This window comes from Geotrypetes seraphini, chromosome 2, assembly GCF_902459505.1.
Source record: "Geotrypetes seraphini chromosome 2, aGeoSer1.1, whole genome shotgun sequence".
NCBI lineage: Eukaryota > Metazoa > Chordata > Amphibia > Gymnophiona > Dermophiidae > Geotrypetes > Geotrypetes seraphini.
In genome coordinates this window covers 480,580,488-480,597,014 of record NC_047085.1, presented here as the reverse complement: position 1 = coordinate 480,597,014, position 16,527 = coordinate 480,580,488, and the positions used below count along the sequence as shown (strand labels likewise).

General features: G+C 43.2%; 1 protein-coding gene across 3 annotated transcripts in view; it reads right to left on the bottom strand.

Moving 5' to 3' along the window:
* Positions 1-784: 784 nt before the first annotated feature.
* DNAJC19 (DnaJ heat shock protein family (Hsp40) member C19) overlaps positions 785-16,527 on the bottom strand; it is a 50,855-nt gene continuing 35,112 nt past the window's right edge. For all 3 annotated transcript variants that reach the window (XM_033931762.1, XM_033931763.1, XM_033931760.1), the window contains exons 5-7: positions 9,643-9,719; positions 8,408-8,478; positions 785-1,264 (exon numbers count right to left, since the gene is read on the bottom strand). In XM_033931762.1, coding sequence (XP_033787653.1) covers positions 1,194-1,264; positions 8,408-8,478; positions 9,643-9,719 — 219 coding nt within the window. In that variant the 3' untranslated portion in view covers positions 785-1,193. The remainder of the gene's footprint in view (positions 1,265-8,407; positions 8,479-9,642; positions 9,720-16,527) is intronic.

Here is a 16,527-nt window from a genome sequence, read left to right as displayed (position 1 = left end):
AGCTCCTGATTGGCTATGGCCTGACTTATTGCAGGAAGAGGCGGTCGGAGCGTACCGCGAGTGATTTCCTGCACTCGCAGTGCTCCGGCTGCTTTCTCCTGCCTCTCCCGCTGCCCTCTCCTTGTCGGTGGTTCGCAGTCGGAAAATACCGCAAATGACCGGGACCACGAACCACTGGGGGAACACTGTATACAATTTGTAACAACTGATAATCCCACCCCAACTTAGTTTATTCTCTGTTCCTGGAATGCCTACATATATGTGCCAGAGTATGGACTATGAATGCTGGCTCACACTTTTCTGCATGTTTAGTGCCCATACAATTCTATAAATATCTACTTAGAAAGCTATGGGGATAATTTTGAGAAGGCTTTTCTGTACATATATACAAGCAAAGTGTCAAGAATGCAGATACTTATGTGACGTGGCAATAGTCAATTCATGGATGCAGTCTGTCATGAAATATGCAAATGAATTATAAAATACACACCTACCTGATAATTAGCTTGTGGGGCAGTGCTGCACACTGAGTAGACTGAAGCCCTTTCTGCCTACAAAATGGGTGGCAGTAAGGGCTTATGTGGTAATATTTTTAATGGCTGTGTGCTAATTGCACAATTAGCCCATGGCCATTAATTCTAGAAATAGAAAATCTGTCTATTTCTGACTGTAGCAAAAGCAACCTTGGCAGGTGGAGTGCATGCTAAGGTCACCTATCGCTGCGAATAATAAAAGAGCCCATCAGAGATCCCTGCCTTGAACAATACATACTTTCTGCTACATGTGTGATAAAATATAATACTGCATTTATTTTTGGGAGTAGGGGAAGGGAAACACGGGGAAACATGTTCTCTCCTTGATGTTGCAAAAGCCTTTTTCCAATATAACAAGTGACATGTTTTACAAAAGCAGAATCAAATAGTATACTGATGTTCCAAGTAGCTAACTAGGATTAGAATTTGGAAGTCTACATTATCTAATGACTCATACTGATTCTAAGACAAAGCGTACAGTCTAATTATGTATAAAACCATATAGCATGCCAATTAGCAGATACAAGGGTCATATAAATATGCTCTTTATTTTAATTTTAGAATGATTTATCAAAATTATTTAACCTTAGACACATGGTAAAATGAGAAAAAAAAAATCACTTTCTTCTGCAAATGGCTCCTAAAGTATTCTTCAGAGTTTTATTTCTTAGCTTGACCTTCCAGTAGATCTTTAGCTTCATTAATTTTGGCTGCCAAATAGGGGGATCCACCTACAATATAAAGCAAAATTATGGATGTATGACAGAAGACCCCAAAACACTTTTTGAACTGGCAGTTTTCTCCTGTTTCTGTATATGTCCAGCTAAACTGGAACAGCAGCTGGGATCTGGCCTCTTAAACCTTCATTTGCAACACAGGAATATAAATTGGAGAAAAATCTCTTAACATAACAAGGGACTTACATACTAAGCTTTTCTCCCAATGGACACAAAATGGAGAGAAAACCTACAAAAGCATTTATTCTATACTCTTCCACTCCTCCTTGTGATCTCTGCTCATTAGGAAGCCACATTACATTACATTAGTGATTTTTATTCCGCCATTACTTTGCGATTTAAGGCAGATTACAGAAGAGGATTTCTGGACATGTCCAGAACAGTTACGGGTTGCTTCAGAGGAATGAAATGTTTCATACAGTGTTAGTCTTCATGGATTTCTTGAATAGCAGGGTTTTTATTCTTTTTCTGAAAGTTTTGTAATCTGGGGTCACGATTAGTAGATTGGAGAGTTGGTGGTCTAGTTTTGCTGCCTGTGTGGCTAGAAGACCATCGTATAGTTTTTTCCGTTTGATGTCTCTGATTGGAGGGTATGTGAATGGTGTCTGGGTTCTCTTGTGTCTGGTTGTGGTAATTTGGATTAGGCTGTTGTTCAAGTAGGCTGGGCTGTTACCAATTATGGATTTAAGAACATAAGAAAAGCCTTCACCAGATCAGACCTAGGTCCATCTAATCCGGCGACCCGCACACACGGAGGCCCAGTTAGGTGCTCCCTTATGGAGACCAGGGTTTCCCGTATCCCCCGATATGATTTGCAAGAAGGTGTGCATCCAACTTGCGTTTGAAACCAGAACAGTAGTCTCCGTCACAACCTCCTCCGGGAGAGCATTCCAAGCGTCCACCACTCTCTGTGCGAAACAGAACCTCCTGACATTTGTCCTGAACCTGCTACCACTCAGTTTCAGGCTATGACCTCTTGTCCGTGTCACATCTGAAAAAGTCAGTAATGCTGCTTCCTGGTCTATTTTGTCAAATCCTTTTAATATTTTAAAAGTCTCTATCATATCCCCTCGCAGTCTTCACTTTTCGAGGGTGAACAGTCCTAGTTTTCCGAGGCGTTCTTTGTAGCCAGTGAGAGTCGAGGTATGCCTCGGTGATGTGGTTGTGTTTTCTTAGTGAATAGATTAGTCTCAGGGCTGTGTTTTGTACTGTTTGTAGTTGTTTTATCATTGTTGCGAGGCAGGGGAGATATAGGATGTTGCAGTAGTCAAGGAGATCTAGGACTAGGGACTGGACCATGAGCTGAAATTGTTTTCTGTTGAAGAATTATCGAACTTGCCTTAGGTTTCTCATGACCGCAAATGATTTCTGTATTGTTTTGTTGATTTGTGGTTGCATGGTGCAGCATCTGTCTATCGTCATTCCCAGAAGTTTTAGAGTTGGTTGAATGGGGTATGTGATTGAGTTTATTACTAGGTTTGTTATGGTTGGGGTTTTATTTTTTTCAAGAAGTATGAATTTTGTTTTGTCCGGGTTCAGTTTTAGTTTGTGGTCTTTCATCCATGTTGCCACTGTTTCTAGAGTTCTGTGTAGTGTGTCTGTCATGGTGGGCATTGGCTGATCAAAAGGAAGGAGAATGGTGATGTCGTCTGCATAGCTAGAGGAGGTTAAGCCTATTTTGTCTAGGCAGCCGAGGGATGCAATGTAGAGATTGAAGAGTGTTGGAGATAATGGCAATCCTTGGGGGTACGCCACAGGGTACATTTGCGGAATTGGAGATGGCTGCCCAAGATGGAAGTCATTAATGATTTAGCATTGTCTTGTTTTATATAGCCTTGTTCATAGATGCGCATGTTCTAGGATTGATAGGTTGAGTTGGTAAATGAAGCCCAACTCTGTTTATTTATGCTATGGCCCACAGTGTGGCTCAACTGTAGAGTATTCTTGACAGTCAATACAATTCCTTAGGTATCCTGGGTATTTATTATGCTATAGGTTTTGTTTGTTTGCTTTATGTATTTTACTTTGCACTTGTGATTAAAGAGCAGTTTGGGAATTCTGGTCCGATGTGACTATCAGTTTGATATCCTCCTCATCTTTTTTTTCTCTCCCCCTCCTTTTGCACCTTTTAATTATTCCCTCCAGCAGGAGAATTGTTTGACAATGCTCATATTTAGAGGTGGTTGATTTAATAAGCTCTGACAACTCCACTCCACACCAGGGCCAGCATCGAAAAAGGAAGGGGAGTATAACTAGGGGTATTTGACCCCAGTCACTATAACAAACCATAATCAAATTTATAAGCTTGTCCAAACCTGAATGAGTTTACTGGCAGATTTTGGATTCCCCTTGCAAGATTCTGCCTTGATCTCAGCAAGTCTTAACATTAGCCCAACTTCCCACACTCCCAGAGCCTGCTCTCCTCCTGTTTAACATTTCATTATTGATCACATACAAAATAGTACATTATACAACAAGAGAACAAAAAATCACTCCCTTCCCCCCTATCTATCCACAGGCACAGCACTGCTATCCCCCACCAATGAACAGTGAGAGCAAGAAGAGGCTTCAATCAATAGCCTTAATTACATGCTTTCTGTGTTATCATAGAAGTCCCAAATTTGATGATATGTTTTCATTGTATTACGCCATATAGCAGTCAGTTTAAACAAAGTTGTAAATAGTCCAGTTTATTTAGAATAAATTGTCGCTCAGGAAGTTTATCAGAGCGTCACTGCAACAACAATGCCAAGCGAGCTTCTGTAAAAACAGACTGCAAATTTATGTTCCAATACAGTATATCCCAGTATTCTAGCATTCAGCAGGAATATTCTATCATAATGGGACAATGTTCATCCCAAACATGACGAAAATCCCCAGTTTGACCACAATGTTTCCAGCATAGGCCTGAACCAGTACCATAATCCTTATCAACCGATAAAGAGTAAGGTACTGGCAATAGTACATTTTATATCCATTTTCTATAAGATGTGAGGACAATGGCAACTTAAAGATGTACTTTGTTGGGATAGACAGCTAGGAGTGAATCATACTATACTCTATAAGGATTATATAGGGCTTCTCTGTTTAACAGGGCTCGATAAAAGCAGAAAACTCTCCCCCCTACCCCACCCCCCAAACTCACTCCCTTCTTTAGGGCTCTTTCCAAATTTGTTTCCTCCAAACTAAGATCCCAGAATGCTCTCTTGTATAAAAACATACATAACTGGAATGTAGAAGCAAGCATCTTTACATAAGCCAAATTCTTCCTGCAGTTCTCAAAGGAAACTATACCCAATCCTTTCGACATTTGGCCTAAGGTACGCAACCCTGATCCTGCCCATTGAGAACAAATTGGCTAACCCCCCTCACGACCAAAGCCAGGTGTTAAGCTAATTGGCATTTGGAAAAAATATACCCATTCTGGAAACATCTGTATTCTAAGTGTATACCACGCTCTTCACTTTTTGAGCCAGCTTTTTGCTCCCATCCACTCACGTGTTATAGGGGAAAACATCCTCCAGGGATTCAAGACAAAGTTAGGCAAGTTCCTGCTGAACCAGAATGTACGCAGGTAAAGCTAGTCTCAGTTAGGGCACTGGTCTTTGGACCTAAGGGCCACCGTGTGAGTGGACCACTAATCTGACCCAGCAGCAGCAATTCTTATGTTGTTCTTATCACCCTCATTTCTCCTTGGTCAGTTTCCCTTCTCTGCAGGCTTCCATACACATTCCTTTACTACTCCTTACCAATGTTCCCTCTAATTTTTCATAGGCTGTGTGCGCAAAAAATTTCATCTGTGCGCATTTTAAAGAAAAACTAAATTTGTGTGCGCTATAAAAATGATTGCCAGAGGGCCCGGAGTTCAATTATGGGCATTTATGGGCAGGTCTTTGAGTTTAGTCTGAATTAACGAAAACACAATGTAATTTTAGTTACACTTTGTTAGTTACACTTTATGTAACATAAAGTCTCATTTCAATAAACATAAATTATGTTTCATTGAAATGTTTCATTGAGCACTACTTATAAATAAGGTATCATTGTACTTTATACTTAAAATTTAGAAAATAACAGCAATTTAGTTTTCAAAGTTTTTCCATGCGATTTTTCATATTTATCCAGTCCAAATAAATTCTGTCAAGATCTGTTGAGCCTCCAGCTTGAAAGTGACTCTTAACACGCATCAGCATTTCCAAATGCTCTAAATGTAAACGATTCCTTTGTTTAGTCTTCAAATTGTTCATTAAACTAAAACCACGCTCACAATCTGAACTAGATGCTAAGAATATGGCACCAATGTCTATCAATTTTGCTAAATCTGCAAATTGATCATTCTGAAATGCAAATTTCGTCATATCTGGAAAGCTGTTTATCAGATTGCTTTTGATTTTTTCTGCAACAAGGAATTTAAAGTCATTGTATTGCTGAATAATAACACTTTCCTCCGGAAGAAATTGTTTATACTTTAAACAAAGAGATCTGATATGTCCATTTCCAAAGTCAAAGTCGCATTGTGATATTGCTGTACAATCAAAAGCAGACCATTCCTCAACTTCATTTTCAGGAAATCTTTCACCCAGATGCAAACATAGGATGTTGATGAAGGTTAATATGGAATTAGTATCCACTGAAACTTTTTCTCCAGACCTCATCCTGTTGTCAAGAAGACTGTTGACTTTATCACTCCACTTAACCTTGTCACCTAAGTATTGCATTCGAAGTTTGTTCAATTTACCCTGTGCAAGATGATAAGTTTCCAATGGTGTCAAACCACATTTTTGAAATGCAATGCCATGGTTAAGGAAGCCAATTCTGATAAGACATCATTCAAAACTTCAAGTGTAATATGAAATTGTTCACTGTTCAGCTTCTTATAGCAGTACTTTGCAATAGGATCATTATCTTTGTCTTCTTCAAAATATTTTAACAGGGGATCATAATTTTGAATAAATATTTTAACAGGGGATCATAATTTTGAATAATTGCTTTAAGTGCAAAGTGTCTAGATAACCAGCACACTTCATTCAGAGGTCTGAAAGCAATTGATTCACATTCACATTGAAATTTGCATTGTTTAGTAGAAGACCGACAGAACACAGTGTACACAGTTCTCATTAGTTTCTACTTCTTTCATCAATTTTACTTCTTTCCATGAATCAGAAAGTCCCAAATCTTCCCAATGTGCAACACAATGTTGCTGCACTAAATGTGGAATGTCTTTTCTCAGCTGTGCTGCAATACCATCTATTTTGTCCAACATAACAGAGGCACCATCAGAGGTGAACATAACCATTTTATTCAGGTCAAGTTCATGTTTCTTATAGAATTCCCTAATTGCTGTTACTATTGATGTAGCATCACATGCTTCCAACTGTAGCATCCCACCAAATGATGTCCTATACCAGGGGACTCAAAGTCCCTCCTTGAGGGCCGCAATCCAGTCAGGTTTTCAGGATTTCCCCAATGAATATGCATGAGATCTATGTGCATGCACTGCTTTCAATGCATATTCATTAGAGAAATCTTGAAAACCCGACTGGATTGCGGCCCTCAAGGAGGGACTTTGAGATCCCTGTCCTATATTCATTTGAATTGACTGGCCGATACTTAAAGTAGAGTATTAAGTACTTGTTGACAGAAATGTCTGTGCTTTCATCAACAGTTAACGTATGATACTTTGCTAATTTAATGTCTGCACACGATCATCTTGCACGATGCCATTGATAATTCCAAGAAATTCAAACGCATAGTTTTTGCTTCTCCATCTATCAGGTATACTAATATACTTCGCCATGTGCTCATTGATATCTTGAACAGAGAGCATCGAGATATTCATCTTAATGGCAAGCACAATACTGTCGACAAGAACCTTAATTTCATCAGGACTGGAACGCTTCCGTTCATTACTAATTTGCCTGTTTTCTTTTTTGGTTGGGCTTTCAAGCAACATGTTAACCAGTCCCCCTCTTAAATTCGGATTTTTACTTCTGAGTTTCCTAATACTGTCGGTATGAGATTTACTTGATAGATGGCGTTTCAGAAAGTCCAGTTTCCAAACATCATCCCATATTTTTCCAGTAGAGAAATTTCCAGTTGCTTTGGCATTTTGACAATAACAACACACAACTCCATCGTCTTTGTCATAGGTAAATATTTCACACAGTCGAACACGCATTGTATTTCGAGATTCCGGTGTCTCCGTTTCAACAATTTCTTCAAGCCATTCAGACCTAAAAGCTGTTGCAGCTCTCTTGCGTTTTACACTTTTCACCATTCGCGGTTTAGACATTTTGAGAGTTATTTCTGGTTGCAATTTAATAAACGAATACAGTTATACAACCGCAGTACCACGCTGCACACTACGATTCCACGAAATAAACAATATGGCGGAACTTCAGGAAGTCAACGAATCGGAAGTGTTTCATATCCTATGAGCCATAGGCTATGGCCCTATGGGGCACGTGACATGTCAAGTTCAACTGCCAAAGATAACGGAATCACGTGAATGACTTAAAATTTATATTATAGCGCTTCAATAAATGTGATAAATGGGAAATCGGAACAGCTGGTCTTCTGCAACATTTCATTTTAGCAGTGAAAATCATTTTAGGCAAAAATTTATTTTTTTGTGCGCGCTATTTTAATTTGTGTGCGCGAGTTCGGCAAGTTGTGTGCGCGCGCACAAGCGCACAGCTTAGAGGGAACATTGCTCCTTACCCTTCCTCAGTAGGTGAGACTCCCTTCATTGGCAGAATCAGCTCACCTCAGTTTGTGATTCTTCTTCCCACAAAGGCTTGATCTGTTCCCTAGCTGACCTTCCCAAGTCTAAGCATATTTCTATCTCCTGGGACTGGTCCTTCCCAAGTCTGCATTTAGAAATGAGCATTAAACAGTGCTGGAAAGAAATGCTAGACAACTCATATGTTCTTTGGGCTACTCCAATGAACTGCTTGTGACTATCCGGGAGCACAAAAATCTTGCACTCTGGTACAAACCATTTCAGATTAGTCTTGGAGTACAGTTACCATATTCAGCCTATTAAACTCTCATCCTGTTCCTAAAATGATTGATTTAAACTAGATTGTTTTTTTTTGTTACTTTTAATAAGAAGAGGCCCAAGTTGAATTTACCTACCTTTATCTGGATGGTTTAAAATCATAATTCGCCGGTGGGCTTCTCTGATCTTTGTTTTACTGGCAGTGGGGCTGGATCAGAAAATTAAAATAATAATAAAAAAGCATCACAAAATCTATGTTTTCAGATTCAAAGTGACTACAGACTTCTTTCAGCTTATAAAATATAGGCATACATACATGGCTTAGTAGTAGACAGATATTGCTTTTCTAAATTTAGTAAATATTATCTCATTACATTAAAATGTTTTCCCCCCTCAAATAAACTTCCAAGAGGTGCAAAGGAGCTAAAGATTATCATATTTAATTTACAGTACTAATAATCTGAACTGTACAAGTAATTCAAGGACAAGGTGGTCTACAACAAAATAGGACAAGATCTTAGATGTCTGTATATCCCTTCTCCCCTGAAACCCCAGGCCCTTCCCATATTACCACTTAATTGCACCATCCACATTAAATCAAACCTCAGGCACCCTCTTCTCACCAAATCAAAAGGCTCATGCAGCAGTGCTCAACTTTTCAAAGAACCAAGAAAACATTTTTCAGTCATTCCAAAATTAACTTCTTAAACCTAAATGATTACCAAATGTCCTGGTTACTAAACTGGGGGTTCAAGACTCCAAATGTGGGCCACATCAGTGGATAGGGCCACACAAACAGGGCTATTCCCTCCTCTTTCTGGACTGCCACTGTGACCCACATCCTCTAGCGGCAGTTGAGAATGAGGCCTTGAGTTGGTGAACATTCAAAGGCACTGCTTCCTCCTCCTGAGTTTCTTGCTCTGCACAAGCAGGAACGAAGGAAGGTTGCTCCTGCTGCGATTCACTACTAGGCCTCCAGGGATACTAAAAGGTACATGGGAGGGAGGTAAAAATTCTTAGAATCGGCAGGGGCAGGAGGGATCCTTCTTGTCCTGGCCTCTGCTGTGGAGGCCTGCAAAGTCAGAGGGAGGGCAGACAGGGTACAGGATCTGGCAGGGAGGGAGTGGAGCTGGGTGCAGAGCCTGGCAGGGCAGGGAAGTGAGTGAGTGAGGGGGCTGGATGCAAAGCAAGCCAAGGCACAGAAATTGAATATTAACCCCCCCTCCCCCCAAGTTTATATTCGAGTCAACCATTTTTTTTCTTTTTTGGAGGGGGAGATTACCTCTGTTTATATTCCGGTCTGTTTCTATTAAGAGTGTATACAGTATCCAACTTACAGATGTAACATGGGAAGATGAAAAATGTTTTGTACCTCACTCCTAATACTAAAGCTGCTTCCCGCTTGGACATTTTGGGCTCAAATCCACCTCTGTAATAACCACTAAATGCCTAAAAAGAAAATGGTGAAATAAACCATTTGCAGAAAACAGTAAGCATTTAACATTCAGAGAGCGAGAGACATAAGGTACACTTCCTTGGTAGTGTTTTAAGTCTGTTTCAATATTTTCTTTCTGTGAAAGGCCTTCCCCCCCAAATTTGAGAAAAGTAACACCAAGTTTACAATGGCTTTTTACAAAGCTGCAGCAAGAGGTTTCTACCACAGGCTGGCGAGGTAAGTGCTCCGACGCTCGTAGAATTCCTAGGAGCGTTGGAACATTTACCTCACCAGCCCTCAGTAGAAACCTCTACTGTGGCTTTGTAAAAGAAGCCTATAGTTTGTAACATAGTAAATGATGGCAAATAAAGACCTGAATGGTCCATCCAGTCTGCCCATTAGTTATACCCATTAAAAATACATGATTAAATTAATTTGTCTCTTCTTTGATATTTCTTGGTCACAGACTGTAAAGTCCAACTAGTACTGTCCTAGGTTCCAAATGCTGAAGTTGTCGTCCTTGCTCACTCCAGCCTATCCAACTATCTTGTTTCCAAGATATCTCCTATAAAGTCTGGCCAGTATCATCCTTATGTTCCAAGTTACTGGAGTTCCCATTGATGCCCTCCCCAGCCCAATCGTACACCAAATCATCACACATGGGACACAGACCGTGCAAGTCTGTCCAGTACCGGCCTTGCTAGCACTAACCCAAAAGTACAACATAGTGGCAGCACTGGAATCTAGGACAATACTAGGTGGACTTTACAGTCTATGACCCAGAAATATAAAAGAAGAGATAGGTTAATTTAATCATATATTTTTAATGGGTATAACTAATGGGCAGACTGGATGGACCGTTCAGGTCTTTATCTACCGTCATTTACTATGTTACTATTATATTGTATGGTACTTTGTAGTAGATGTAGAGGGACGTTGACTTTTGAAGATAGAGGAAAGTGCAGGCAGATCCTGGAGAAAGCTCTATTCTATGCCTAGGGCTGAGAAGATTCAACTTCAGCAGGACAATAATTCTAAGCAAAGCAAATGCAACAACAGAATGGTTCAGTAAAAAGAATGAATATCCTCAAGCAGACCTGCCAAAGCCTATTCTTGAATACAAGAGAAAATTCATGGCAAGCTTCATCCAACTTGAAAAGAGCACAAGCTATTCTGCTAAGAATGGTTTATAAAGAACCCAAAAAAAACACACCTTTGAACTGGGCAAGTTGAGACACACTTATCCTAAAAGGATTCATAGCTGTTACTGCTGCAAATGGGTTTTCACCAAGTACTGAGGCAAGGCGCATGAAGATCTATGCAATCAAGACACTGGCTTCTTATTTTCTTACTTTAAAAAAATATTTCTATAATTGCTCTTTCATGTTGGAAGTACCCAGTATGTTGTGTATGTCAATGGAAAAACTCCTTTAAAAAGCGCTTTGAATTGCATTTTTTTTGAAACAGCAGAATGTGAAAAAAGTGTAGAAAGGTGTGAAAAATACACATTCTCAACTAACCCCTCCTTTTACAAAACCACACAAAAAGTTTTTAGTGCCAGACAGAGCGCTGAATTCTCTGTGCTGCTCTGACAGAGTTCCTATGAACATCGGAGCCACACAGATCATTCAGTATGCTGGCTGACACTAAAAACCTCTTGCACGGATTTGTAAAAGTGTGTGTGTGGGGGGGTAAATATTATATTAATATATAATACTAAAACACATTGTCAGGATGGCTCCATTTACTAGCATCAATTAGCATTACCTTTAGGATTGGAAAATCTCAAAAGGTGCTCAAAATATTAATGGTGTGTCCTATGTAGATGCTATGATTTCCTAGGAAATAAATACCATGTTGTACAAATATTACAAGTTCTACAGTTCAAAACACAAACAGATTCACTATTTTGTTTTTAAAAGTCCAAAGCTAAAGTCTTAATTAGGGTAAATGATTTGCTTCTGAATACAAATATTACTCTAAAAGTCTTAACAGATTAAGGGCATCGTGCACTGAAAGAATTTTCCCAGTCCATATTTATGAGGTACATGCACACTAGTCCTAAATCTTTTTTTTTTAATGGAGGAAGGATATGGAGCTCAGAAGGTTAATTTCAGCATACCTGAGCAATTTGTTTTGCTTGTTGATTTTAGATTAACATGGCTTGTGAACCACAGAAACAGGTGTGTTCATGTGCTCATGCATATCCTTCCACCATGTCTGCCACAGAGAAACAATCCTCAATCTCAGGCATGTCAGCCTGCTGGATCCCAAATACACTAGTTCAAAGTAGTTTACAAGGAAAAAGATAAATACAATACTAAATTTTATATAACTCAGTCAATATAAAGCCAAAATATCACCTTAAATATTTTTTGAAAAAGAAAAAGCACAGTTACTTACCGTTAACAGGTGTTATCCAGGGACAGCAGGCAGATATTCTCAACATGTGGGTGACATCACCGACGGAGCCCCCTAGCGGACGTTTTCGCAAGCAGACTTGCTCAAAGACCTTCAGGCTTGCGATTGGCCTGCGCATGCGCGCGTGCCCCTCCCACCCTGCCTAGGGCATGCGTCTCCTCAGCATGTCCTCAGTTCAGATAGCAAGCAAAGAAGCCAACCACGGGGAGGTGGGTGGGTTGCGAGAATATCTGCCTGCTGTCCCTGGATAAGACCTGTTACGGTAAGTAACTGTGCTTTATCCCAGGACAAGCAGGCAGCATATTCTCAACATGTGGGAGACCTCCAAGCTTACCAAAAAGGGGATGGAGGGAAAGTTGGCAAATTTAGGAGAAAAGATTTTGCAAAACAGATTAGCCGAAATGGCCATCATGCCTGGAGAAAGCATCCAGACAGTAATGCGAGGTGAACGTATGAGCCGAGGACCAAGTGGCAGCCTTACAAATTTCCTCAATGGGAGTGGAGCGGAGGAAAGCAACAGACGTCGCCATCACTCGGACCTTATGGCCTGTGGCTCGACCCGTCAGGGAGAGACCAGCCTGAGTGTAACAGAAAGAGATACAAGCGGCCAACCAGTTAGAAATGGTCCGCTTAGAAACCGAGCGACCCAAGCGATTTGGATTGAAAGAGAGGAACAGCTGGGGATCAGAACGATGAGGAGCGGAGCGCTTCAAGCAGAAGGCCAGCGCACGCTTACAATCAAGAGAATGCAGAGCACCTTCACTAGGGTGAGAATGGGGCTTTGGAAAAAGCACAGGAAGAACGATGGATTGGTTAATGTGAAAATCAGAAACAATCTTAGGCAAGAACTTAAGATGGGTACGGAGGACTAACTTATTGTGATGGAAGACAGTGAAAGGTGGGTCCGCTACCAAGGCTTGAAGCTCACTGACCCAATGGGCAGAAGTGAGAGCAATAAGAAACACAACTTTCCAAGTAAGATACTTTAAGTGAACCCGCACCAGCGGCTCGAACGGGGGTTTCATCAATTAGGCAAGGACCACATTAAGATCCCAAACCACCGGAAGAGGTTTGAGGGGGAGATGAAAGTGGAAAAGTCCTTTCATGAAGCGGGAAACCACAGGATGAACAGAGATAGACTTCCCGTCAATCGGCTGATGAAAAGCAGCAATGGTACTAAGGTGGACTCGAACCGAAGAAGACTTGAGCCCAGCGCCAGACAAGTGCAACAGATAATCCAGGACAGCCGACGAGGCAGACAGCAGCTCCAGCTGCCGAGTAGCACACCAGGAAGAAAAGCGGGTCCACTTCTGATGGTAACACTGGCGAGTGGACTCCTTATGGGATGCTGCCAGGACATCCAGCACCGGCTGGGAGAACTGGAACGAGGGCATTAACTCTCGAGGAACCAAGCTGTTAAGTGCAGAGACTGGAGGTTGGGATGAAGCAGAGAACCCCGACTCTGCGTAAGCAGAGAAGGAAAAATAGGCAGAGGAAGAGGCTTCCTAGAACTGAGGTGCAACAGAAGGGAGAATCAAGGTTGACGGGGCCACCGAGGAGCTATCAGAATCATGGTGGCCCTCGTGGACTTGAGGACGAGAATCAGACGGAATGGAGGGAACGCATACAGGAACTCGTTCGTCCAATCCAGAAGGAAGGCATCCGCCTCGATCCTGAGAGGGGTGTAAACCCTGGAGCAGAAGCGGGGCAACTTGTTATTGAGGGGGGACGCTAACAGATTGACGTCCAGAGTCCCCCAACGAGCAAACACCTGACGCAGGGTCCCGGAATGGAGCGAACACTCGTGAGGCTGCAGCAGATCACTCAACTTGTCCGCCAGACAGTTCCACTGGTCCTGAATGTAGACAGCTCGAATGAATATGTTGCAGCGGATGGCCCAATCCCAGAGCCGTACCGCCTCCAGGCTCAGGGACATGGACCCTGTGCCCCCCTGTTTGTTGATATAATACATGGTGACCTGTTTGTCTGTGCGGACCAGCACCACCTGGTCATGAAGCAGGTGACAAAAGGCCTTCAGAGCGAGGAAAATCACATGAAGCTCCAAAAGATTGATATGATGAAGGCGGTCTGTTCGGGACCATAGGCCCTGGGTGCGCAGCCCATCCAGATGAGCCCCCCAAGCATAGGTTGACGAGTCCATCATGAGGACCTTTTGTGGGGGAGGAGCCTGAAACAGAAAACCTCTGGAAAGATTGGAAGAGAGCATCCACCAACGGAGAGACCTCTTCAATAAAGGAGTCACGACAATGCGTCGAGAGAGAGAATCTCGAACCTGATTCCATTGGGACGTCAGAGTCCATTGAGGAATACGTAGGTGAAGTCTGGCAAAAGGAGTCACGTGAACCGTAGAGGCCATGTGACCTAGAAGGACCATCATGAGTCGAGCATGCGCCATGGGCAGATGGGTCACCACTTGACACAAACGGATAAGGGCCTCCTGACGAGGCCGAGGTCAGAAGGAGCGGAGACGAACCGTGTCCAGGACCACTCCAATGAACTCGAGAGACTGAGACGTGTACAGGTGAACTTGGGAAAATTCACCTCGAAGCCGAAGGAGCACGATGGTTTGATTCATCGCTCGCAGGACTTCGGTGCGAGAGGATGCTTTGATTAATCAGTCGTCAAGGTAGGGAAACACCTGCAGGCCGCGGAGACGCAGCTACCACAACCAGACATTTCGTGAAAACCCTCGGAGAGGCCTCTAGGCCGAAGGGAAGAACACGATACTGGAGATGGAGATCCCCCACCTGGAATCTCAAATACCGGCAAGAGGCCGGGTGAATCAGTATGTGTGTGTACGCCTCCTTAAGGTCCAACGAGCACAGCCAATCCCCCTTGTCCAAGAGGGGATACAACGTGGGAAGGGTGAGCATTCTGAAATGTTCCCGTACCAGAAATTTGCTCAGAGCACGGAGGTCCAGGATCGGACGTAGATCCCCGTCTTCTTGGGCACCAGAAAGTACCAGGAATAAAACCCAGAGTTCCACTGATCCGGGGGAACCTCCTCGACTGCTCGAAGGTGAAGCAGGGCCCGAGCTTCCTGCAGAAGGAGAGAGAGCTGAGATTGAGCAGAAGGAAACTCTCTTGGAGGCATGTCCGGGGGTACGCGACTGAAGTGGAGGGAGTACCCCTCCCGGATGATAGACAGCACCCAACTGTCGTTGGTAAAACTCTCTCACTGGGCATAGAAATGGTGGAGACGACCCCCAATGGGGAAGAGGGAAGACTCCAGATAGGGAGCCCGAAAGCTCGGACTGGAATTGTCAAAAGGACGGCCCGGTCTTTGCCAGGGCCGGTGGCTGAGTCTTAGGTTGACGGGGTTGCTGCTGCAGGGGCCATTTTGCAGGAGGCCTGGAGACAGCAGGAGTGGATTTTTGCAGGTACCTCCGGAGAGGAATTTTATATTGGCGAGCCGGAGGAGCTTTTGGCTTAAGTTTCACCAGAGACGTGAAGGACCGCTCGTGATCCGAGAGGCGCTTAGTGGCAGCTTTGATGGAATCATCGAAGAGCTCATGACCCACACACAGGAGATTGGCAAGGCGATCCTGCAGATTCGGATCCATGTCCACAATCCGGTGCCAAGCAAGGCGACGCATGGCGATGGCAAAGGCTGTAACTCTCGAGGACAATTCAAAGGCATCGTAAGAGGCCTGGAACATATACAGGCGGAGTTGAGAGAGGGTCTCCTCAAGGAGACAAAACTCCTGACGCCGAGATTCTGGGATAACCTCCCGGAACGAGCAGAGGACATTGACACAGAACCGGAGGTAGGAAGTGAAGACGAAGTTGTAATTAAGGACACGGTTCGCCATCATCGAATTCCGATAAAGGCGGCGACCAAACTTGTCCATCGTGCGGCCCTCCCTGCCCAGAGGGACAGCAGCGTAAACCTTCGAGGGGTTCGATTTCTTCAAGGAAGACTCAACCACCAAGGATTGGTGGGAAAGCTGAGCACCCTCAAACCCCTTCACCGGGACAGTCCTGTAACAGGACTCCAACTTAGAGGGAATAGCCGTATCAGCATACGTTGTTTCCAGGTTCCGGAGAAACGTCTGCCAGAGAACCTGATGCAACGGGAGGTGAAGCGCCTCACGAGGCGTATTGTCAACTCCCAATTCCACCAGGTATTCCTGAGTAAAGCGGGAGTCGGACTGAAGATCTAGGTTCAGAGTTCTGCCCATGTCAGAGATGAAACGAGAAAAGAGGAGGTCCGAGAAGAAGACTCATCTTCTGAGGGAGACTCCGACCAAGATCAGGGTGCAGCTGAGAACGAGGGAGAAACCTCCCTGGAATAGTAAGCCAGGGCATCCGAGTCCCGCGAACGGGAGATCGAAGAGGTTCGACTAAGGCGCGTAGGGGGCGTCAAGAAACGGCCCCGTG